The 26,119-nt window shown below is 33.7% G+C and overlaps 1 protein-coding gene across 2 annotated transcripts; it reads right to left on the minus strand.

The window, feature by feature from the left end:
- Window positions 1-327: 327 nt before the first annotated feature.
- On the minus strand, window positions 328-26,059 carry LOC125061176 (cyclin G). Of its 2 annotated transcripts, none has more exons than XM_047666414.1 (10): window positions 25,574-26,059; window positions 10,809-10,914; window positions 8,523-8,694; window positions 6,838-6,953; window positions 5,876-6,003; window positions 4,798-4,976; window positions 3,839-3,950; window positions 3,407-3,501; window positions 2,478-2,692; window positions 328-1,879 (listed from the first exon to the last, which is right to left on the minus strand). In XM_047666414.1, the coding sequence occupies exons 3-10, from the start codon at window positions 8,658-8,660 to the stop codon at window positions 1,798-1,800; spliced, it is 1,065 nt and encodes a 354-aa protein (XP_047522370.1). In that variant the 5' UTR covers window positions 8,661-8,694; window positions 10,809-10,914; window positions 25,574-26,059; the 3' UTR covers window positions 328-1,797. The 2 variants fall into 2 exon arrangements, with proteins under 2 accessions (XP_047522370.1, XP_047522369.1); XM_047666413.1 differs by lacking the exon at window positions 25,574-26,059 and adding an exon at window positions 25,306-25,416.
- Window positions 26,060-26,119: the final 60 nt, after the last annotated feature.

Below are 26,119 nucleotides of genomic sequence, written 5' to 3' on the forward strand. Positions count from 1 at the left end.
AAATTTACTACATGCTAATTATAAAAAAAAAAATTTTTTTTAAATATTAATTAAACATACTCTGGACTGCAATTTGCTAGGCAACCCATATGGATTATATTTATTGACATATTAAAATAAATATAAAATAAGTTTCATTAAATAAGCATCTCGGTGAAGGTCGTTGTATAGCGGGATCTTATACTAAGTGTAATTGTATGTTTTTATATATAGCCTGTTAGCTGTAGGATTACGAAATAAATAAATAAATTATGGTTTCATATAAAATGACTAAATAATATATGAATAAATTCAGCGAAGCATGTGGTGAAGAAATGAAAGAAAAAATAAGGTCGCAATTTCTTTATTCTTCTAATTCGAGTTCGACAAAATATGTACAACGTGTTACAACAAAACATTCATACAAATTCAATTACCTTCAAATAAAATTCTAAAAACGAATTTGATTCAAATAACAAAAATAATTTTTGACGTCCAAAATAAATTATATATTTAAAATTTAGCTTGTACCCACACGCTGTACATTACTATTAAATGCAGATACAAAAATTTTACATAAAATATGAACACATTACTCTGTCCTGGTGATAACTCATTACATTCACACAAATTAGCTACCATTTAAACTATACATGATATAGTATCAAATGTAAATTGTTTTTTTTTATCTATATGTTACTCGGTTTTGACAACCGCAATGTATTATTATATATTCATAATGTCACAGAATAAAAGCAAACTAAAAATGCAACAGATTAAAATGTCGGGATCTAAGGCAACCTAACAAATACCGACAGAATTTTATTGAAATAAATAACTAAAATACGAAACAAACATACACACAATGATCTACGCTAATATTATGAAATGATTTGAGATCATTTTTTTATGATTTTTTCAAATTATATTGTTTTTTTTTTCGTTTACATATAATTTAAGACATTAGACTAAGTATACTAAATTAAAAAATATTTTCAAATTTTACCCGGCCAAGATAGCATGCGACTAAGAAAATTTGGGGCCCGTTTTTCAAACACACAAAAATTACGGCCGCATTTCTCGCGTAAATTTCCCCACTATTTGGAACTGTCAAATCCTATGCTAGGGGTTTGAGACTGAAACGCCGTTAGAATACGGGCCTAATCCAACAAATGAGGTAGTCCTAACCTTGACTGACAAAATGCAATTGAAAAACCGGCCCTCACAATCGGTGGACTTCCTTCACATTCACACGTCTTAAAATAGCTTACGTCTAGAAAAATATGGAATATTTTTTTTTTTGAACATTTTCACTTATAAAAATCATCACAGTACAAACTATAAAGCTATCGGCTAGAGCAATGCTCGCTTCTGCAGTCGGCGGTATAGCACTAGTGAAAATGATGAAACTTAACTAAAGCTGTACTAAGTACTAATAAAAATAAAAATAAATTTCGTTAATATATTAATTGCTAGGTGTTAAAAAAATTTTGGGCCTAAAAATAGATTTAATCTACAGTATAGCACTCTAGTAACATTGTCTATGATACACCGCCGATAAGATTATCTAAAAAAATTACAATTAATAAAGCTATATATCGATAAAAAATAAAAAAAACGAACATTGCCCTGGCTAATGCGATAAAAAAATTACAAATTAATACTCTGAATTCGAACCGGTTCCATATATGTCAAAAGATGCGGATCACGGAATTTTGAAAGTTCAAAAGTGGGATCTGGCGCCAATCGCTTGACATTGACAGTTGACAGTTGACAGCTGACACTCTGGGGTCCTCGGCCGGTTCAAAGGTTTTAGAGCTAGTTTCCGCAGTAGACAGGCAGAACGGGGCTTCTTGGCCAATCGGATGTTTCTTCGCTTTCGCTGCTTTCGCTCCCGGATCTAAAAAGATTTAAATTATTTTAAATATATTATTAAATCAAGAGTAACGTTGTCTCTAGCATAGATAACACATGTATTGTTTTACGAGAATGTAAGTGCGTGCTCCTATTTCACCATGCCTCCTGCTGATAGAGGACAAATCATTGTTTTTAATTTATTTTATTATTATTTATCACTTAATATGTCACGTGAAACATGGTGTAATGGTAACTCCTTACAAATTTTGTGTAAAAAAACACTTGGCGATTAAAAAGAGTGGCGGAGAGTTTATTGCTAGTTCTTCTCTTCCGTTCTACGCCCTTGATTTGAGAACTGGCAGTAAATGTAAAATTAGAAGCATTTAGCAATTAATATGTATTTCTTTTTGACGTTCAAAGTGTACATTGTGTTACCTATATGAATAAATGATTTTGAATTTTGACTTTTAGAAAAAATATTGTTCGTTTCTACCCTTAAACGCTTAAGAATTGAGAGACGGCCTTGAAGCCAGATTTATTAAACCTGATGATAACCAGCGTGTTCTGATTCCGCAGCGCTTAAGCTACAACGGACTAAGTTAGTTAAAGTACGGTCAACAAAAAAGTGAAAATGCGCTTACCGCTTCCTAGTGGGTGTCGCGTCAACAGCGAAATTTTGCTCCTCGATGGTTGGGAGAAGGGACGTCAATCGGTCCGTGGGGCGAAGCACCTTGAAAGTCCTTTCAGAGAGTCTCCACACTAGTCTCTGTCTCTGCGGGGCAGCGGCGCGGGTCTCGTAACTGGCCAGTACTGAGCGGAAACGGTTACGTGTTGTTAGAAGGGATGCGTCGTTCATCTGAAAATTAATATTTTATTAATAAAGTAATATAGACAAATTAAATACTTATGCATACCTCTCAGAAACATGAGTGAGTATACATAAAATAACTACTGAACTAATTTTGATGAAACATTTTGAATGTAACCTTATTCAAACTAAATATAATAAAGCTTTTGGACATTTGTGGACAAACATATATTTGAAATAAAAAACCTAAATATGTATTTTTTTAATTATTATGCAAGTCAAACAGATAACAACAGATATTTCTATTTATGAATATTTGTCAACTAATCAAATGGTTACTTCGATACCAGAGGTTTTAAACGTAGTTCAACATAATTGAATTAGATAAAGCGTCATAGTCATAGAATAGTCGTAGTGACGGATCTGACAAATAGTAAACTTTACAGGGTTGCCATTTCAAAATAATATAATCAGTTAGTTTTTGTCATAATTATTTTAATTTATATTCTGTTATTGTTAAGCATACAAGCAAACAAAAGGGTTTGTTTTGAAACAAAATCAAAATAATAACGTTAAATTACACAGTTTTCTAGAAAAATCAAATCCGTCACTTTACCGACTGATTAATTTGAAATGTAAAACACATGATTTTTTTAGAATGTAGCCGTAATATTAAGTCAATGAATTATCCAAATATGATAAAAAGTGGATTTTTGACTTTTCTTAATCCGACATAAAACAAGGTTATATTTCAATACTTACGTTGCAATGTGCCTGTAAGTGAGCGGCGAACTCGTATAGACAGTAAGCTTCGTCTGGGACCGGGCTTTCCCTGCTCCATTCAAGCAGTTCTTGTTCTGAAAAAAAAATATAATTAGTAATTCAGTCCCATATACTATATTTAAAAAAAAACTTTAGAGATGACAACGAAAAAAAAGCCAACATCACGAGGTGTTCCCAGGCGGTCACCCATCCAAGTACTGACCTCGCCCAACGTTGCTTAACTTCGGTGATCGGACGAGAACCGGTGTATTACAATAGCAAATAGCAAAAAAGTGTCGTGACAACTTTTCGTAAGAATTTTTTCCGTCTAGCCCCCTTTCACAACGCGCGATAAGGAACTTCGTTCCAATAATTTGTGTAGTTATTACTATTTTCTTTCACAGATAATATGGAAAAGTCGTATGTACTTACCAAGTTGATGGTAGACAATGACAAGAGCCAGTTCACTGGTCCGCGCGTTAACACAGCCCGCGTCACAAATGGCAATCTCCAATAACTTGATCAAATTATCTTCAGATGATGGCTGAAACAATAATTATTTATTAATAAAAAGTTAAAGCATTCAAGTATTACGTCACGCAATTTTTGGTGATTCTTGACCCCCTCCCCCCATGTAACGCGCCGTAACGTTTCGTGACCACCTAGTGACTCTTTATACCTAAAAGTTACCATTATGTGGTGTAAAGTACTGAGAAGTCGAAAATAATATTAACAATAACGCGTAATTCAATCCCCGCCCCGCATCGTAACGTTTTACAAAAGGAGCCCCCCCCCCCCTCTCTAAAATTCGTTACGTAATACTTGAACGCTCCCTAAGACATTTTCAAATTACATTACTATTTTGAACTTACAATAGAAATTAGTCTTCAACTTTCAGACCGGAATGGAGATATCAAATCAAATGTCATACACAGCATGCAATGATATCCAATTTAAATATTATTGAAGTGAAACTTCTTTATCGGGGTTGGAAAAAAATTTAGTGTAACATTTTTCGGTTACGCGTCACATTTGACCGTTACGCGCGTCTTTTTCTCGTCCCTACCTCGGTTGATTCGAAGACCATTAATAACAAAAAATTATAATAACTATAACAATGATACTAAAAATTAAATTACAATTTATGAAATTCTGTAATAATCTTAGTGGTAATAAGGTAAAATGAAATAATTGTATTATTTGTATTCAAGTCTGTGATATTAAAAGAATTTTTTTGTTAAACTTTATCTAATTTAACTTTATTTAACCAATTTCTGTAAAGTTAGTTGCATATAGATAATTTTTCGAAAAATAAGGTCATTAAGAAGTTTCACTTCTAACGTGTGTACACTAGTACACGCACATTTTTATTATTTAAGTAAGATACTCACAGCCAAAATGGGCCTAGTCAGGCCGAACTCCTGTGCCGCGCTGGCCACCAGACGTCTGAGGAGCCGCAGCCAATGCAGCGCTGTGACGGCAGAGCCGTGGAGTAAGGCCAACTTGTCGGTGATCACTCGGGACATGCGAGACACGTCACCAGCTGTGCAGGCCGATTGGGAGACTGACACTGGAAATATTACATTACATAAATAAAAATCATTTTTTTTTTAATTCACACCAATTGACCTAGTCCCATGCTAAGCTGGTGAAGGAGTTATGGGTACTAGGCAACGGATATACATACATATTATAGATAGACATATAAATACATATATAAACACCCAAGACCTAAGCACAACACCAAATGCTAATCACATTGATGGTCGTCTTAATCGAACCCGGGACCCATGGATTCGCAGTCAAGGGTACTAACCACTAGACCAATGAGTCCAGAGTTCATCTCTTTTTGCATAGAAGTGGGGAAGTATATTGCTTTGGAATGGTTTTCAGCATACTTTTATAATTATGCGCCTTGGAAATACCTTCATTTATGAGTCAAATTTGTTTATCGCTCGCTTGAACTTTATTTACTAAATACTTCCTTCCTTGAATTACATAATTTCAAATATGTTCCCTTATGAGGTATACACAACACGTTGTTTGTCCGCTATGGACTAAACTACTTAACCGATTTCAATCAAATTTGCATACCGTGTGCAGTTTGAACTAACTTAAAAGATAACATGAAAGCTTACATCTCAATTTATACCCGCAATATTATTTTATTGCAAATTATTTGTTTATGACAGTCACAATTCTAACAGATGGCGCTGTGTTGAAAGTACCAACGTTTCACATAAGCTACGATTTAATGGCATAACCAATAAAGCATGGTGGTCCCCATGACTGGTGTTCTCCTACCGTTTCCCTTTACTACTATGTATTATAACAAAAAACCTTAGCCACAGCAACGCTTGGCCGAGTCTGCTTGTATGCAGTATATGGGTGTGTAAGTAATTTTTTTTTAAATTATAATTTTGTCAGAATTTAACCGATTCAGATGTAGATGAGGTTATAATCACTTACCCAGTTCCTCAACTGTAACCTTCCTCGCTTGCTTGTTCACCTCGGCGTACTCGTCAATAGCGATGTTCATACACGAGACAGTGATACATGGTATGTGACACGGACGCACCTTCATTTTTGTTAGGAACCTGAAATACAAATATTATAAGTTTAATACAAGTAGTCAACCTGGCTATCTCAAGAACTCAATTTCTTGAGTATGTGCATTAGACTGATTCAAAATAAAATAAAATAAAAATTTTTGAGTAAATATATCTAAAGAGCTTCTTTGTTAGACAAAAAAAAACCTAAAAATGAGCTTAATATCTTGAAAATTGAGCTGGCGCATGGGAGGGTCCCCTTTCCCATTCAAAATGCATTGAAAAAAAAAACTTTTTTCTTTATTTTCATTGTAAATCGTCGAAAAAAAATTTCTTTTAATTAAATTCTCTACAAAAAAGTTCCCTTTCATTTTTTCGCTAAAATGCATAGGAAAAAAGTTACAGGGCTTTAAAAAACTAAAATTATAAAAAATAAAAAAGTGCGTTACAATTTTTCTATTAAATAAAACAACATTCTTTTTTTATTACCTGATTAGTAAATTTATTTTATAATTTACGTTTTTCCTTTTTTGATATATTTACTCAAAAAAAAAATTTTTTGAATCAGTCTAATGTGCATTCAAAACCCAACAAAAACTAAGTTATTATGAAGAAAAGATTACTTGAAAGAGTGTTGTCTTAAATACAAAAACTACTTTTGCCCACCAAATTCACTTGCCTTAAAAATATAGAATTGAATCTTATGAGTTAAGGTCAGTTTTTAATCATCAATCTGTCAGGACATTATGATTAAAAACTCTAGAGTAATACATTGGACATGTAATGAATATAATTATGTTTATGGCAAAATTTTGATGGTGGGCAATCTTAAATAGCACATACTTCTAGACATATTTCTTTAATGACAGTTTTGACACTCACCGATCAAACAAGCTGATGGCGCTGATGAGCACGTCAGCCGGCAGGTCGTACCACACTTTGAGGCATTTGAGGACGTGCGCTGCGCCATCGCGTGCGCCGATCGTTACTTCGCCACTCTGAAATTATTTTAAATAAAGATTTACATATGGTCATATTGTTTCAGTTTCTAGCTCGATCATCATTGCGAAACGAATGATAGCTCTGGTGCAATCATATATAAAATGCGCTGCGATATTTTTAAGGGAATAATTTTTTTTGATACAAATAATGTCATAAAATAAATTTTTGGTAGCAGGAAAGGAATGGAGAGAGAGAGAGAGAGCCATAGACAGAGTCAGTTGGAAAAAGCTGGAAGGGGCCTTTACCCGTGAATGGGAATCCGAACTAGGATAACAAGCAAAAGAAAAAAAAATGTAAAATAATCTAAGCTGTGTATTATAATTTTTTTTTGTCATGATTGGAAATAAAACGGGCTTTATTATTATTAAAAAATTGATGAATTAGGTTTATATATCGAGTAACAAAATAAACAGCCATATCAACGCCCAAAAAGGGCAGGCATAGAAGCCTATTTTAATGGATGCGTTGCCGGCTTTTGAGGGAGTAAACTCTTTCTTTAAACAATTGAAGGTCGTATCTCCCAGGGAAGACCACCAAGAGTAGATTCCACAGTTAGCTATTTCGAAAAAGAAAGTCTCGTGAAGCGGACCGTGGTAGACTCGCAGCCATCAACGTGACGGTGATGAAAATTCTTTAGGACATAAAACACCGTTGTTAACTTTCACTAACACACTTGTTATTCTATTCGCGTAACAGGCCTTCTAGTTATGCAAATGCTTGCTAACAGTTGATAAGGCGGGTCATGCGTTTCATAAACGTTTTTGAGTCTAGTATTAAACAAAACCCTTACTTGGAATGGCGAAGTGGAAAAAGAAAGAGAGGATGCCCACGAAAATCTTGGGATGTTAAAATAAAGGGATAGCGGGGCAAAATTGGAAAATTGTCGCAAGGTATAGGGACAAGTGGAAGAATTTGGAGGACTCACTCCGTCGGAGGTCGAGTACTAGTGTAAAACATAAATGACATGGACTTATAATCGTCGCTCGCGCAGTTATCCTTTTTGATATGATATTTGATCACGAATCCTTATTTTGTTATGGTATTTTCATCAGTCACATATTGGTTGTTATCATCATAAATACATCAACTATTTTCCGTTACAAAGCTATGCGTTAGTAAAATATGACTCTAGAATCTAGCCGATTTTATAAATGCTTAAAGATAACTTAAGATACATTAGTACAGAATTAACCAAAGACATCAGAATCAGTCAGAATCCATAAAAACGTCTTCTAAACTACCTATCAAGAGATAAAAATTCATACACTATTTAATCCTTGACTTGTTTAAGCTATTGCGGAATATGCTTAAAAGGAGTACTAGGAAATAACCTGCATCATGAGCACACCCCACATACTCACCGTCACTTTCACACCACCACAAAACAGCCGAATTAGGTATTACTTAGTTAATTATATTAAATTATTTTTATTGATTCCTTCCTTTCGTTGTGTTTGCAGTTTGCACCTTATTGTATATATGTATTCCGTATTTGGCTATATATTTGGTATAATTGTTTATATTATATATAATGTATGTTGTAATAGATGGTGGAATAGCCTCACCTGTTCATCTTTGGGCAACGCCAGCCTTGGTCTGAACTTGGCTTCCATCTGCAGCAGATCGTTGAGTGCGACGTACAGCATCGTTGGATCGTCACGTACGCCCGTCTCGGCCGGGTGCCCCGCGCCCGCTCGAGACATTGTCGGGCTATGCGAGTTGAGGGTGAATCGGCACCTGAACAAATTTGTAAGATTACATAACACTAATTATAAATTAACTATTTAAATAAATGTAAGAATTAAAAATGTAGAATATTAATGAAATTAACACTGATATACTTGCATTAAGGAAGCGTTCAAGTATTACGTAACGAATTTGAGGGGGGGGGGGGTCCTTTTGTAAAACGTTACTATGCGAGGCGGGGATTGAATCACTTTACGCCACATAATGGTAACTTTTAGGTATAAAGAGTCACTGGATGGTCACGAAACGTTTTACTATTTGGTACAGAAAAACGTTACGGCGCGTTACATGGGGGGGGGGTCAATAATCTCCAAAAATTGTGTGCCGTAATACTTGAACGCTCCCTAACACATTGTGAAATATGTAGTCAACAAGTGAACGTTTTAACCCTAACATGGTACAGTCGACTCTCGATAATTTAAAACTCCAGGGACCAGAGATAAATTTAGAATTACCAGGAGTTAAAATCTATATAAACTTTTTTGGATATTTTAAATGATTTTATCATGCCCATTTGACGTAAATTTCAACAAAATATTTTTTGTTATGACGCAACTTTATCTTATCAGCACGCTATATGCATGATACTTTGGTTCATTTTACAGCGTGATCATGCAAATCTGTTTAAAGCGCAATAATTTGATAACGCTCTCTGCCTATCTTAATATATATAAATTACGTGTCACGTTGTTTTTTCCGCTATGGACTCCTAAACTACTGAACCGATTTCGATCAAATTTGCACACCGTTTTGGTTTGATCTAACTTAAAAGATAGGATAGCTTAAATCTCAATTTATACCCGCAATATTATTTTATTGCAAAATATTTGTTTATTATTTGAAAGTCTAATTCTAACAGATGGCGCTGTGTTGACAGTACCAACGTTTCACATAAACTACAATTTAATGGCATAACCACCAAAGAAGCATGGTGGTCCCCTTGACTGGTATTCTCCTGCCGTTTCTCTTGAATAGTTTACTACTATGTAATATAACAAAAACCTTAGCCTCAGCAACGCGTGGCCGGTAGTTTAATTATATATTTTAATTTCATTGTCTTCGGTTTGTGAGTTCTACACATTAAATTATTTACTTACGTAACCGAGTATCATTTAATTAAACACATAATGTAGAAACGATTATTTTTATTTTTTAGTTACGTAGATGTTAAATGCTGATAAAATATAATAACATTATTTATGGGTATAAACGAATTTTAATGCAGAATATTTTCAACGTTTATTTTGTAAGAAAAACAAATCCCCGGGCATCGAACTCTACAATTGACGTAAACAACACATGTAAACGATTATTCAAGTCAATGTACTATTTGTATCGATAAGCATTCAACGACGTCAGCTTTTAATTTAAAATAACTTTGCACTTGCTAGAAAATATACAAATTATTGAAGTTTACTGCTGACATAGTGTTCTATAAAAAACATATATACATCCCACTAACGCATTAATGTTTTTTATCAGCAGTTTGTGATAGAGCAACAGTTTTATTTAAATGTATCACTCACGTAAAACAAAGACAATGTTTTAAAATTCAAAAATCATTCATATATGTAACAAAATGTCCATGAAAAAAAAAATGAAATGCTTCTAATTTAACATTTACTGCCAGTTCTCAAATCAAGGGCGTAGAACGGAAGAGAACTTGCAATGAACTCGCAGCAAACTTAATCGCCAAGATTTTTGTTTAACACAATGTTTGTAAGGAGCTGCAACCATTACACCATGTTCCACATGACATCTTAAGTAATTAAATAATTAATCATAATAAAACAAATTAAAAACAAAAATTTGTCCTCTATCAGCAGGAGGCATGGTGAAATAGGAGCACGCACTTACATTCTCGTGGCAACAACACGCAAGTTAAGTTTTAAGGAATCCAATAGTAAATTTTTAGTAGCAATAGATATCTTTTTATTTTTTTAATAATTTTATGGCCTGGTAACGAGACCTTTAAGCCAAGTCTTATTTTCGGTAACTAAATTTCACTTGTTTTCCTTCATTTAATTTCACATGTTATTCTTATTCCAACTATAGATATCTAGTTTATAGTAATAGACTATAGAAGGTGAATATAATTCTCTTACCTATGTGCAATAGCAGGAAAGGCTAAGTGTTGCGTGCGCCTTCGCCGATCCCCCCACGTCTCGTCTTCCCGACGTATGCAGCGACCGGGCGCGGAGGCCCTAGTACCTGACAAGAGAGCTTGGGTCAACGCACTGCGGCCTATTTGGCCACTGGACGTCTTGGTATAGGATTTGATGGGTAATGGTTTGTCGGATATGGATTCCAAAAAGGTTACCGGGTTCAATGTCTTGTTGAAAGACGATTGCCCAGCTGCCTTTGCTCTCAATTGCCAGTACAACGTACAGATGTGGTTGAACACAACTGTAGGGCTACGCACTGCTCACTTAGAGCGAGACAGAGCACACTATAAAAGAGACACAAAACGCCACGGTCTCTCCCTTGACCCTTAGTACAAACTGGGTTGTTAGCCCTTAGTACTATTTTTACGTAAGCCGTCGAGGGCTTAAAGCGGGTCTCTTGACAGGGAACAAATAATCGTAGCAATAACTAAAATATACCTGTAAAAATGTTTACGTGAATATCGGCACAAAGTTCGTTGTTAACGGAATCCTGTGAAATGTCACGGTTCAGCAGTTTTTAGACATTGAACCGCCGCCTATTTAAAAGAATCATTTCAAGTACATAAATTGCGAAAACTCTTCATACAATTGGTCAACCAGTGTTTGATGTCATTGTTGCTAAAAGCGTGGGCAAAGTTAAAAAAGTTGAAGGTTAAAAAAGCTTTACGTAAAGAATAATTAATGTATAAAAGAAATATTCTCATTTGACTTGTTAGGAATATATTTTAAGTAATGCTTTTGATAAGATTAGATTAGCGTACATACGTTCGAATACAAATCACCTATAGGTCCTAGTACATAAGAGTTAAAATATTAATCTAAATTTTAAAATACGCCAATGATAACTATGTTTTCCTTGTTAATTACTTAATCTAAAAACCGTGCTACTGAAGAAACCGGCTTGCTTTACACCCAAAAAGTGGACGGCGTGTGTCAGTCACAGCAGGCTGATCACATATTTGCCTATTTGATTGATTAGATAATGAAAAAGATACAGAAATCTGCGGCCCAGAGCTAAAAATATTGTAAATTGTTTTTTTTTAACCGTGCCATTCAATGAGTCGATCTGTGATAATGTGGAGACATGCAGTAATGGCGTTTTAAGAGAAGAAACAAGTTCTTTTGTTGCAAACAAGACTACAAAAATATATATGCAAGTACCAGTCTACTTATAATAGCGATATGTTATCATAAATTAAAATTGAACGCGATTCAATTTATTTCCGATAAACCAGAATAGTTTCTCGCTGTGCCAATATAGTATAAAAACATACATAAAAACCAACTTATCTAAAGATAATCTTGAAAATGATTATGAATTTAATTATACAGCTCGCTTTGCTGGACTTTATATATAAATATCCCCAAAATACCCACCCACTCTGACAGAATTATAAATTTAATAATGTGGGTAGATAAGTACCGTCAAATATAATAACATTACAATCCAATGTCTCTACAAGCTTATTCTATAGTCCAAACGTACAGTCTTAATGTGTCATTCGTGTTCTCTTAAAAGCAATTCCAAATGTTGATCTAGGTTAAATAATAAAGTATACTAAACATTATTTCAATCTAAACATATAGAAACTATATTAGATTATATACTATATAATCAGCTGTCTGCTTCGACCTTGTGAGGCGAAAAATAGCGCGTAAACAAGACATTTGATACTTTTGTTTTTATCGAAGTCACGTTCGCGAACATTCTGATTTGATATTTGGCTTCCGTCAGGTAATCTACTAGAACAAAAACAGCCATGCGGTGTATGAATGATCTATGAACTAAGTATAAACCATCATCATCACAAAAGCATTCGTTTCTTTGAACATTTTATTTTTGAAGTGAAACTTCTTTAGGCGCATGAGGGTATTTTTTTACGCATGAAAGGCAATAATAATAAATAACATTAGCGTCACAAATATACGCAGCGTTTTTGTCGAAGAAAAGGGAGGGAGCGATTGAGAGAGAGTGTGAGAAAGGGCGAACGTAGCATGAAGCAAATAGCCATGGAGAAATATTTTTTTTTAATAAATTATAAAATGAAATTTATAATGACACTTAATATTTTAATGACAATTAATTAAGTTCATTAAATTCCTAACATATCTTCCTTTTGCCCTCCCTCTAAGTCTCGGAAATCTAAAGTTTTAGACTTGTATAAATATAAGACTTAAAAATTCGTTTGCCAAAGAAGTTTCACTTCTGACATGTACTCTGTACGCACGCACTTTTTGTTATTGACAAGAAGGTAATCAATTAGCCTTCTGTACATAACATAATATGCCGTTGATTTTTGGTTTTAATATCTGCAATTTCTCACGATTTGGCCTTCACCGTTATTTGTGCACAGCCGTGATTCAAACAACCTTAGGGTTGAATTCGAACGCTTTAGCTTAGACTGCTCTTTTATATCTTATAATGTTTTATTACCTGCTATTTGTAATTTAGTTAACAATAGCTCATCTACGTAGTTAGTCTATTGTTAGCAAACATTTAATTATTCTAAGGGTTGGTTGTTGTGATCCAAGACAAAAAAAGCAACCCAAAATGGATCGTCTAACAATAGGAATATATAAACAATAGGATTAGAGAGAATTGTAAACGTACGTATAATACGATTATTTTTATGCTAAATAGGAAACTTGCGAACAATACAACTGTTAATAGGACATGGTTAAGTTATTACCACAGTAAAACTAACTTTGTAAGAATTCCATACTAAAATTAAAGATACATATTTTTCTACTATTGAAATAATTAACTCAAATCTAATATTTCAAATGCCACCTGAGTAACATAGTCTATATATTATAAATCTCCAGCCGTGCGGAATATGCTCACGTTTACGCCTCAAATGGTTAAGTACATTATAATATTAATTTATTTAGGTGATACAAGAGAAAATATTCAATAACTAAGGCTTTTGTATACTTAGGCAACGTTCAAGTATTATGTAACGCGTTTGGGGGAGGGGGTCCTTTTGTAAAACGTTACGGTGCGGGGCGGGGATTGAATTACGCGTTATCGTTAATATTATTTTCGACTTACACCACATAATAGTAACTAAAGAGACACAAGGTGGTCACGAAACGTTTTACTATACTTGGGTACAGTACTGTACTAGGGTACTGAAAAACGTTACGAGATACATGGGGGGGGGGGGGGGCAAAAATCTCCAAAAATTGCGTTACGTAATACTTGAACGCTCCCTTACGAATAAACGATTCATTTTAATTTCTTTAATTACACTGCTTTCTTTGTTTACATTAACTTAGCACTTCTGTGTAGTGTTGGCCTATTGGATTCAGCGTGCGACTCTCATCCCTGAGATCATATGTTCTAACCCCGGCTGTGCACTAAAGGACTTTGTATTTATGTGCGGATTTAACATTCGCTCGAACGGTGAAGGAAAACATCGTGAGGAAACTGGCTTGCCTTTGACCCAAAAAGTCAAACGGCGTGTGTCAGGCACAGGGGGCTGATGACCTACATGCCTATTAAATTGTGACCATGAAAGAGAAATCTGAGGGCCAGACCTATAAAGATTGTATCGCCACAAATTTTTTAACCTAAAGATATTCAGCGCTTAAGCAATATTTTACCATTCGAAAATATATTTTTTTTAATTCAAATAAATTACTACTGTTTAAAGACTGTGGCGAGTGAAAGTTCACATTCTCACGTGAAACGCTACAATAGCGATAGTTTAGCACGTTTTCTTAGAAATTATACAGAGGTAATTATTTCATTGATACCAGTTTAATTGGATTTTATAATTAGCTTCCCCAGTTAATGCTAATTAATATATCTTTTTGCAATTTTTATTATTTCCTGTGTAAAAATAAGTGGCTTTTGTTTAAGAATAAATATGACTAATAGTATTCCCAAATTAAACATAGTATTTATATTACATTGATAGCTTTAAATAGAAAACTATTTATGGGTCATAGTATAGTCATCCTAGTAAACAATATTATACTTAAATTTTGGATCAATGGTGCTCAATCTTCACACATCATGTCACAATTACAATACACTTCTTTAACTATAAGTAAAAATACACATCATTAGGTATATTAATCGAATATTGCGATAATTGATAAGCCGATCACACTGCAATTAAATGTTAATTATTCAGTCAAAATTACATTGCACTGGATGCGGCTGATAGATATATAGATATTGAAATTAATCATCTCTAGTATAAACTTTGGACGCCTATATTCATCTTAATTGTCAAAATGGAAAATCATGAAGAAGGCCTATACCCTAAGAGGGGCCTACAAAAACTAGACCACTAAACAAGATATAAAATTTCTAACTTAAAATGTTTAAATCTTATACTAATACATATTAAGAAATGTAAACTAACCAATTGTTGTATAGATGAATAAACAAAGCTTTAATAATAATAATTGTCAAGTTTTATACTATAACAGCAACGGACTACTATCGATTCAAACAACAATTTAACAAGCACTACGCACGCGTGACCTTATTAACACCCCCACTTGATAAACAAATTCAAATATGGTTGCGTTTTGCGTTGGCCACGAGACTCGATGGGCAAACTTGTGTACTATTTTTTGTTATTAACAGGCACGGGGGCTCAATGCCAGAGGGCTCACGAGTGCGTTGCCGGCCTTTTATGAATTGGTACGCTCTTTTCTTGAAGGACCCTAAGTAGAATTGGTACGCTCTTTTCTTGAAGGACCCTAAGTCGAATTGGTTCGGAAATACTTCAGTGGGCAGCTGGTTCCACATAGTGGTGGTGCGCGGCAAAAACTGCCTTAAAAAACGCTCAGTTGTTGCGGACGTCGAGATGATACGGGTGGAATTTCGTATTCTGCCTCGACGTCCCATAATGAAACTTAGCATAGGTACGTCCTACCTCGTGTCGCCCTGCTTATTTACCTACTTGAAATAGATTTTTGCTTCCACAGTAGTCAGTAGCGCTACAACCTTTAGTCTTTGCCAAATTTCTGTAATTTCTGGTCAGCCATATGCCGTCTAATTTTCGTCTGAGCTTGTTCTAAACAATACTTTCCTTCACCGTTCATTGCTGTCCCAGGCGTGCTTCGAATGCATGACCTCAGGGTTGAGGGTCTCACGCTTAATCCAATAACACTACTCTTCTATATTAACATTTATTAAGAAACCTGTGGACATCTACAATTCAAAACGGCTCTTGTATAAGATTGGTTCGCGATTGTAATAAAAATAAATTTTAAACTATTTTTCTGGCATCCTACACTATAACGTGACGTAACCACTATTCTACGGTTAAAAATAACCCCTCGTTCAAACAAAAGTATAATAAACCGATTTGTAACGTTCATTTCAAAGAGGAGTCAATAGTTAATGAATAAAACCGTTACGACCTTGTGGACGTGGACTAAATGTTTGTTGCCATGGTTACTTATCCATTTTAAACAATGACATGTCACCTTTTACAGTACGGTATAACATATGGCTGTTAGCGATTGTGATATAACGGTTCGTGGCCCCAAACTACAAGCCAAAATTAAATGTCTCCAATTTCGGTGTAATTCGCATATGTAGGTCGTGACGGGTAATAAACTGCGGGAGACATTAACATAAAAACGGTAAGGAATATATGAATCAAGCGACAGAATACTTAATTATTGTTTTGGAAAAATACCGACATTAAGGGAGCGTTCAAGTATTACGTAACGTATTTTGGGAGGGGGGGGGTCCCCCTTTGTAAAACGTTACGATGCGGGGCGGGGATTAAATTACGCGTTATTGTTAATATGTTTTTCCACGTACACCACATAATAGTAACTAAAGAGTCACTAGGTGGTCACGAAACGTTTTACTATACTTGGTTACAGTACTGTACTTGGGTACTGAAAAACGTTACGCCGAGTTACATGGGGGGGGGTCAATAATCTCCAAAAATTGCGTTACGTAATACTAGGATCTAATGAGCGCCTCTCGACGCTAAACAAACCGAGGAATGAATTCCACTTGCTCCTACAATGATGAAGGAAACACCAGGAAACCAGCAGTTGGACAGTGAATTATCGACGTGTGTCAGGCCGATTGCTCATATGAATAAAATAGTGTATTATTGAATATACGTTATTTAATAAGTCCGATGTTACCTCATACTTCAAGTTATAGGAGTAAATGCGTCATGGACTGTAATGACGTCAGTACGTAGGAGAATTGACGTCATTTAAAATTTATCCCTAATTCAACCTACTGTTGATGGAAGGTTAGCTACTAAATGCGAATGGATAATATCGAATAAAAGATTAACAAAATATGTCACTGTACCCGGTTATAAATTACCTTGACCTGACTAAGAGGAATTTTCGATCGAGATAGAGGTTAACTGTATATTTTAAGATTTAGTCACAAGTAAAGAGATATATAATTCTGTGGTTTCATGAGTGTTTCGTATTTTAATAGTGCCTCAAGATTTCTTAATATTTAATTACTTAATAAACCAATTGCAACAACTTTTTTTAGATTCTACCCTCATTTAGTTTTATAAACAATAAAAATATAACCCGTATAAATATCTAATGACAAACAACCTAACCAATTTGTTAAAGACACTGGAAGGAACTAGCGTTTAAGATACCGGCTAGGCCTAGTTTAATCGCTAGTGCACATAGAATTATTTTATGTACGAGGTTGACCAAAATTAATAGTGAAAACACAACGATTCGTTGCATATTGTATGTTTATAACCTTTAGAATGTAAGTACCAAATGTTTTTCGTCAAATAAAGTGATTTTTATTATTATTATTATTTATTAATTGCTTGTTCTGTAAAGTAAATTAATTACATTTATAATATTCTGACCTATGGCCACAGACATCGTTTAGAACAACATACCGGTTATATTGACCAAAATCAAAGGTCCCGGGTTAATTCTATTGTATTAGGTACTGAATAACAACGTCATCGGTTGTTACGACCAAATATGAGTAAGTCCCTTCGATGTCGTTATAACAGATTTTGAATGTACATTATATAAGCGGCATATACATTATATATGTATGTAAATGTTATATCATAAAACATTTGCAAAGAGTACTACTTCAGTAGAGAACAAACATTGAGACTTCATTATTAACATAGATATTTAAGACTGTTTTATTTATTTTGTTAATTTGGAGAACTTGAACATACTATTTTTTATATAGAACAAGTGACAAACGACCAGGAGGCTCGCAAGTCCGTTGCCGGCCTTCTAAGAATTGGTACGCTTTAGGGGAGGCGTGTATGCTGGTAGCAAGCTAATTTTAATTCGTATCTTTGCTTTAGTTACAATGCAACAATAAAATAGCTGGTATAAATCGGCCGTAGATAAGATTATTTCATAATATTTCTAGAAGAAACTTTTATATTTAGAGAGAAATTTCTAAACTATTACAGGTCATAGACACGATGTATTTTCGATCTATTACTTCATGTTACCTTGAATTACGCAAAACATGGCAGCCGTCCATGGCTTTGAATCGTCAACAATGTTATTTATCTATATATAGTTAAATAGTTATATATTAGTTTCTGTGTTTGAGACACCTCTTTATAACCTACTAGCTGCCCCCACTTCGTTTCGACTTAATATGATGTTTTACAGAAGCAGCAGTGAGCAGCGTTGGCCTTGTGGCTTCTGTGTGCGACTCTCATACCTGAGGTCGTAGGTTCGATCCCGGCTGTGCACCAATGGACTTTCTATTTAACATTTGCTCGAACGGTGAAGGAAAACATCGAGAGGAAATCGACATGTTTTAGACCCAAAAAGTCAACGGCGTGTGTCAGGCAAAGGCTGATCACCTACTTGCCGATTAGATTTCAAAATGATCATGAGACATATTCAGAAATCTGAAGACCTAAAGAGGTTGTAGGGCCACAGATATTTTTATTTACATATTCTAAACATATACGCATTAAACCTCATTATAAATTTAGAACATGGACCAGGCAAACATGACCTCTATTTTAAATAGCACACCTATAGCGGTCATCCTACTATACAGTTACCAGTGCAAAAGAAATCTCGGATGACGTCGCTTCTGATACAGAGGTCATGGTTAACGGTTTTGTTATTAAACTTAAAAAAATCGCATTATTGTGCAATCCTAAACCAATAGAATTAATATAATATAATTGGAAAATTCACACCAATTGACCTAGTCCCATGCTAAGCTGGTGAAGCTTGTGTTATGGGTACTAGGCAACGGATATACATACATGTTATAGATAGATAGACATATATATACATATTTAAACACGACTTAAGCACAACACCAAATGCTCATCACGTCGGTGTTTGTCTCAGCCGGAGATCAAACCTGAGACCCATGGATTCGCAATCAGAGGTACTAACCACTACACAAATGAGCCGTCCTAATTATTTGTCTTTGTAATTTAAATTTCTTCCTGTCTATTTGATCGTTAACATTTTTAGTACTACTATTTAATTTCGCTTACATATATATGGGATCACTTTAATGTAAGTATTTCAGACTCCAAAAAAAACTAGATACCTTACTAAAAAATATACCGTGTAAAGTATTTGTAGATTAAAAATATATTTGTCTCCTACGCCACCTCAATTTCCTCTTACAAAACAAATGCGACAGCTTGAGACCTCGGATTATCACCTTGGTACACGACATTGCATTGCATAAATAGATATAACATTGAAATCCCATTGGCTATTAATGGATCTGAATTAATTATATGTTTCAAGGTTATTTCGCTATACACTTGCATTTTCTTTATTCAAAAGCATAATTAATTACGTATGCAGAATACCGAATCTAAGCTTCTAAATTTAAATAAAGAAACGTCATTTTATCAAACAAGTTTTTAAAATAACATGAATCTGACGAAAATAAATCTTAAAATATTTTAGGTAAAATTCAGAAACCATACTTACTGGGAACGATGCAGTATTCTTATTTAATCCGATACATTTCTGACGCATGGTCAGTCTAATGCTTAGTCTTGATTATTAATCTTACTCTCAGAGTCGCGACTTTTTACGGTAGCCATACTTAGACTTAAATCTTGACTCTGAATATACCTTTATAGTATGGATATCGTGGTCTATGTCTCAATCAAATGACCGCCGTAGGTACTGTAAAGTTTTACATAAAATACTAGCTAATCCGGCAAACGTCGTTTTGCCATGTTTATCATTTATAATTAAAAATAGGGGTTGATCATAGAGGGATGAAAAATAGGGGTTGATCATGGAGGGATGAAAAATAGGGGTTGTGTGTATTTTTTAATGCTGTATCATAAAAAAATAAAGAATAAAATTTTTATCTAATATTAAAAAAAAAATTAGGGGTGGACTACCCTTAACATTTAGAGGGATGAAAAATAGATGTCCGATTCTCAGACATACTCAATATGCACACAAAATTTCATGAGCCGTCCGAATCGGTCGAGCCGTTCCGGAGGAGTTTAACCACAAACACCGCGACACGAGAATTTTATATATTAGATTTAAAATGTCGAAATCTGTGGACCTACAGGTCTAAGCCAAATGTCTATTATGCCAGCGATTACATAGAAGTACAACAAACGAAGCCCCGATGTGCAACAAATGAAAGTGACATGACGGCCATACAAGGTCCGTCCAATGCGTACGTGACGGGGAACGCATCTCGATTTTTCTTTTGGCCTCCAATTTAAACAATGTTAGCTAAGAGATGTTGTGATTATTTGATTTGCTGTTTTAAAAGAGTACCGAGAGCTTTTTACGCCGGCTTTTTCTCTCGGCCTACACCCTCTGTCTTCTTTGCCGATGAGTTGGGATGCCTACAAATTCAAACTTATGACGTGCAATAAGTGATACATGTATCTTATGTTCCATAATAAACATATATTATATTACTATTACTTATACAAATTTTGTAGACGCTAAATTATCTTGACTGTTGGTCTTGCATACACTTATTTGTAATGGATTCCGATACATGTAATCGGAATCCATTTGGGTTTTTCAAAATTTTAATATTTTTGGATAGTTTTAGTATATTTTGTTGTTTGTAAACTTCTTTAGCGCATGAGGGCAAATTTTTTATGGAACGTCACGAAGATGTGCAGCGTTTTTGTCGAAGAAAAGGGAGAGAGCGATTGAGACCGATTGAGAGAGTGAGAAGGGCGAATTACCTTATAGAAATTATATTTTTAAAATTAATATTTCATAAAGAGAATTTATAAATATTAGTATGTATTCTATATTTTATGCAAAATAATTTATTGAAATCTCAAATGACGAAATGTAAATTAAAATGCCGTCTTTTTATTATCGAAGAAATAAATTTATTATTTGTATTAATTTTCGAAACTTATATTTTAATGGCAATTAAATTCATTAAATTCCTAACATATCTTCCTTTTTCCCTCTTTCAAAGTCTCGGAAATCTAAAGTTTAAGATTTGTATAAATAAAAATTAGTTTGCCAAAGAAGATTCACTTAAGACATGTGTATTGTGTACTTTGTACGCACGCACTTTTGTGTTTATAAGGCACAGTATGCTCGTTTAACAAAATTTAAGCTATTCCAGGAGTGTTGTCTGGATTAGCCATCCCAAGATATTATGTACATAAATAAGGTAGTGTGACGTGAATCTAGTATGATTTTTTTACAAATCGTCACAATCCCAGGAAAGGCGTTGTATTTACGCGTACAACCCTACGTTAAAATAACATTAAAAGTTAAACTTTTCGTAGTTTGTCACTAACCAGTATTGATTTCATCAAACTTCCTTACAACAACACAACTGAATTTGACACTTATTCTCATTTAATTAGACTTAAAAATCCCGTGCCATATTTTGTAGGGCCTCTTGATAACTCTCAAGGCCGTCCCAACTGGTTTGTAGCCAAAATGTGTGCCTTGAGAACATGTATAGTACGATTTGTTTTTTCATAGATGACTTTTAATAGGTACCTTAAATATCCGGATCATGAACTAGCTTCCGCGTAAAAATTATAATTTTATAATTACAAGTTAGTTGTAGGTAGGGGAGCCTTCAAGCATTACGTAACGAATTGGGGGGGGGGGTTTTACTTTTGTAAAACGTTACGATACGAGGCCTGGATTGATTTACGCGTTATTGTTAATATTATTTTCGATTTTCTAGGACTTTACACCACATAATGGTAACTTTTAGGTATAAAGAGTCACTGCATGGTCACGAAACGTTTTACTATTGGGTACAGAAAAAACGTTACGGCGCGTTACATGGGGGGGGGGGGGGTCCAATAATCTCCAAAAATTGCGTTACGTAATACTTGGACGTTCCCTAGTAGATTGATACAAAACTTTTCTATTATTAAATATTATTTAAGTATTTTTACCGAGAGTTTCGGTTGCGACCATTTACGATAACCCTTGCTGCTAATAAAATTATCTTTTCACGGGAACACTATTAAGAAGCAGATCACTGAATTAAAAAGCGTTAAGATATACAATCCAGCTGGTCTATACCAAGCGGAGGTTGAGTCAATCCGTGGCCATATATAGTAAACTTTTATGAAACCTCACGGTCATTATACAACAGCCTTTGAAATGATCTTACCAGAGATAGAAATCTTTACTGAACAAGCACGCGTTAGGTTGGAAAATGTTGATTTTCAATTGTAAAGGCTCCGATACCAGAATAGTAATGGCGCACATAAAATCAAATACCTTACATGCTAGTTAATGTTAGAATAATTTTAACTTTGTAAGTAGACTCAAATTGCGATAAAATCCGACTCACTTAGTTATGTTAATTAAATTTTGTACATGCTCTTGAAATATTTGCAATAGATGTAAACAAAAAGATATTGTATGTATAAGGGAGCGTTCAAGTATTACGTAACGACATTTGGGTCTTTTATAAAACGTTACGATGCGGGGCGGGGATACTATACTTGGTGACAGCAAAAAAGTTACGGCGCGTTACACGCGGGGGGGTGTCAATACTCTTTAAAAAATTGCGTGACGTAATACTTAACTTGATACAAAGATTTTCAAGTGTATGCTAATTAGAGGCATAAGTGATATCAAAATTAAGGCGTAGTTTTTAGATTGTCAATATTATAATTCACAATCACTACGACCTCAATTCGAATAAAACGATTATTGATTTTGTTTACATTGGACAAGTGCGCAATTTCTTTGTTATTTCAGGTGTTATCGGGAAAAAACGAGGACAGACTATCGCGAAAAAAGGGCCAAACAGAGTATCTTTATCAATTCATAAAGTCAATGGTCCATACATATATACTAAAATAAATCATATAATAATAGAACAATATACTTGTAATTTTCATATTTAATGTTTAAGATTTGTTTACTTATAGAAGCACTCAACGTATCTACTTATAGTCGCAAAGACTGATTGTATGATTTATATTTTTTTTAAAAACTTATAGTTATGCAGTATACTATACACACACTACTATAAACGCTGTCTCGGACATCAAGCTAATAGAACATTAAATTGCTTGGATTAGAGTCAACTATACTATACTTTACCCCTAAAGGAATAGTTCATGAATAATTTACGTCTGTTGCTGTTACTAAAATTGGTATTTGATTATTTATTGGGAAAATAATTCAATTATCAACATGTAATACTCAAGTTATTTGTTGTATCTATTTCATTTCATATAAGAATCAAATTCAACATTTCTGAATTAAATATAATAAAGTAAGTAACCATTAAGACAAGTTCAACTACAGTGAGTTTATATAGTTTGCAAGTATTAAAAGAACTTTGGCATTCATATTCAAGAGTTATTTCTTTATTTAAACTGGTTTTCGTATTACTTATTTAAACTTGTATTCTTAAGAGGAAATATTTGTATTTTACTAGCTGCTAGTTCATTATAGAGTTTACTTATCACACAAATATGTATAGTATATTGAAACAGTTTTCATATATGATTTTATGTAGCAATTTACTTTCATATTACAGATTACTGGAAATATAATAATTCTTAAAAAAATAATCTCAATGTTTGCATTCATATTTGCCCTAGATAACGGTTTCAACACTTGGCCCATATTTTTATCAATAGGCCTAAATTGTAATCAAAGTATTATGTGGTTGACTATATGATTTAAACAAGCTAATAGTTTTTTATTGGATACTTGGACTTTGATCTTATGGAACTTTCAAATGTTATAGATAAAAATGTAATATATTTATAAACCATTTGTAAGAAATAATTAATAAGTGAATAAAAAAGATGTAACAGTTAAATCTAAATTTTCTTTATCTCTTGATAATGCATGTGTAATTGTAATAATAAATTATATCAGCAGAAATAATAAATTGACAGCTGCAAAAGTCTGTTAATTTGCTAAACATCAAAACAGACATAGGAATTACTCTTCAGGGATCAATATAACAACTGAAAAGGTATAAAATGTTTCTAAATGAAATTTCAAAACACCCGTTAAAAGTATTAAGAATCATGGTATGAAAGAAGAGCTTTCTTTCACTGCCTTTGTCTAACCCTCTAACAGCTGTCAAGTCATGGCAACTGAACTTTAAAATTAACCAAATTAAGGATTTCCACCTACCAACAGCTGTTATGAACCATCTGTTACATTTTGAACTTAACCAATGAAAAACTAATATTTTTTTAAAATCAATAACCAAACAAGGATTTCATAATATGCATAAAATACCATGAAACATGTCAAAATTATATAAAAATATTTGCCAGTTAATTTCATTAATCACTAGTTTATTATAAACAATAAATGCATAAAAAACTGTCAATATATAACAATTTCTCTATTAAATCTTTTTGGCAAATATATGCTATGTATTTCATGTTGAAATAGAAAGAAAATCTCAAAATCTGTTGTAAAAATATATGAAGGTATGTTACCTTTATTATAACAACCAGATGAAGATCAAAATATTGCCAAAGCTTATACCACACTATCACTGTTATATTTATAATAATTACGCAAGAAAACTACAAGATCAGACAAGTTAAAGCTAAATATACCACATCTAGAAATTTCTGGAGCTATCAAAGTTTATGTCAAATTTCTGTTAGTACTTATAGAATAAGTACTTTTGTACATTTTTATTGTAATTTAATAACAAGAAAAGTTACTTAGTAAAAAGTTATTTAAGGTATGTTGCGGGCTCAATTTGAAAGCTGAAATGGAGATATTGCAAAATTTTTGCTATGGTTACTCATAAAATATTGAATGGCATTTTGAGAACTAAAGCGGAGATAAAAAGGTAAAAAAGTTTTTACTGCGAAGATGACACTGGTTGACCTAAAAAAAAAGCAAGTTATTCCAGTACGAAGGTACAAAATTGAGGTTATGTATGACGCAAAGAATTTTCGCAAAAATGAATTTAAAAGTCGTTGTAGTATTTTACTAGTATTAGCAATATGTTCGAACTTACCGGGACGCGCCTGGTGAAGTTTTTTGCGTAAAACCTGCCCTTTTCACGAAAATATAACTTTTTCACTGCGTAGGATAAGGCTACCGTAGCTTAAACGAAACAGATGATGGGCTGTCAAATTCAGAATTCCGAATAAAGATGGCGGCGGATAGAGAATGTTGAATTACGTCATCGCGCGGGAAATTCGAACAGCTAATCCTACTAACGGTATTGTAAACTAGTCCCATCCTAATGAAAAATAAAAACAAAATATTTGTTAATTTCTTACCTCATTAAGATGTGAAAAACTGTATATGCAGTTTGTTCCACTTGGGTTTTTAAAACATTTGTAAAGGCGTATTCACTCCGATTCGACGCGCTGTTGCCAAACCGTTATTGCGTCAGAAAGTAAAAACTGTTCAACAAAACTCATTTCACGAGACTGGATCATAATTCATTTAGAACCGTAGTTAATATTGTCTTTGTAGTTACTAATACTATAAAAATAACTGTACTTTATAATAAAACTATTTCAATCCTTGAATAAGTTTCACTTGGAAGTACGGCAACGTCGCGTCACTTAACGATTGAACGAACAAAGGGATACCGTGAATTTTTAAAAACTCGGTACAATCTAAAGCAACAGTTTTAATTGAAACCCTAATGAATGATTATTTCATTAAAAACGTATAATAAATTCTACTGTTATTATTAAATATAAATACTCGGTTAAACTCAAGACGACAGAAACTAAACTGATTTCAAAAGTAAATTGTTTTGATCACTCGCAGTAGTAAACAAAGAAAAGTGCAGTATTGCCATTTAACGAAAACCT

This window comes from Pieris napi, chromosome 23 (assembly GCF_905475465.1).
Source record: "Pieris napi chromosome 23, ilPieNapi1.2, whole genome shotgun sequence".
In the NCBI taxonomy this organism is placed as follows: domain Eukaryota; kingdom Metazoa; phylum Arthropoda; class Insecta; order Lepidoptera; family Pieridae; genus Pieris; species Pieris napi.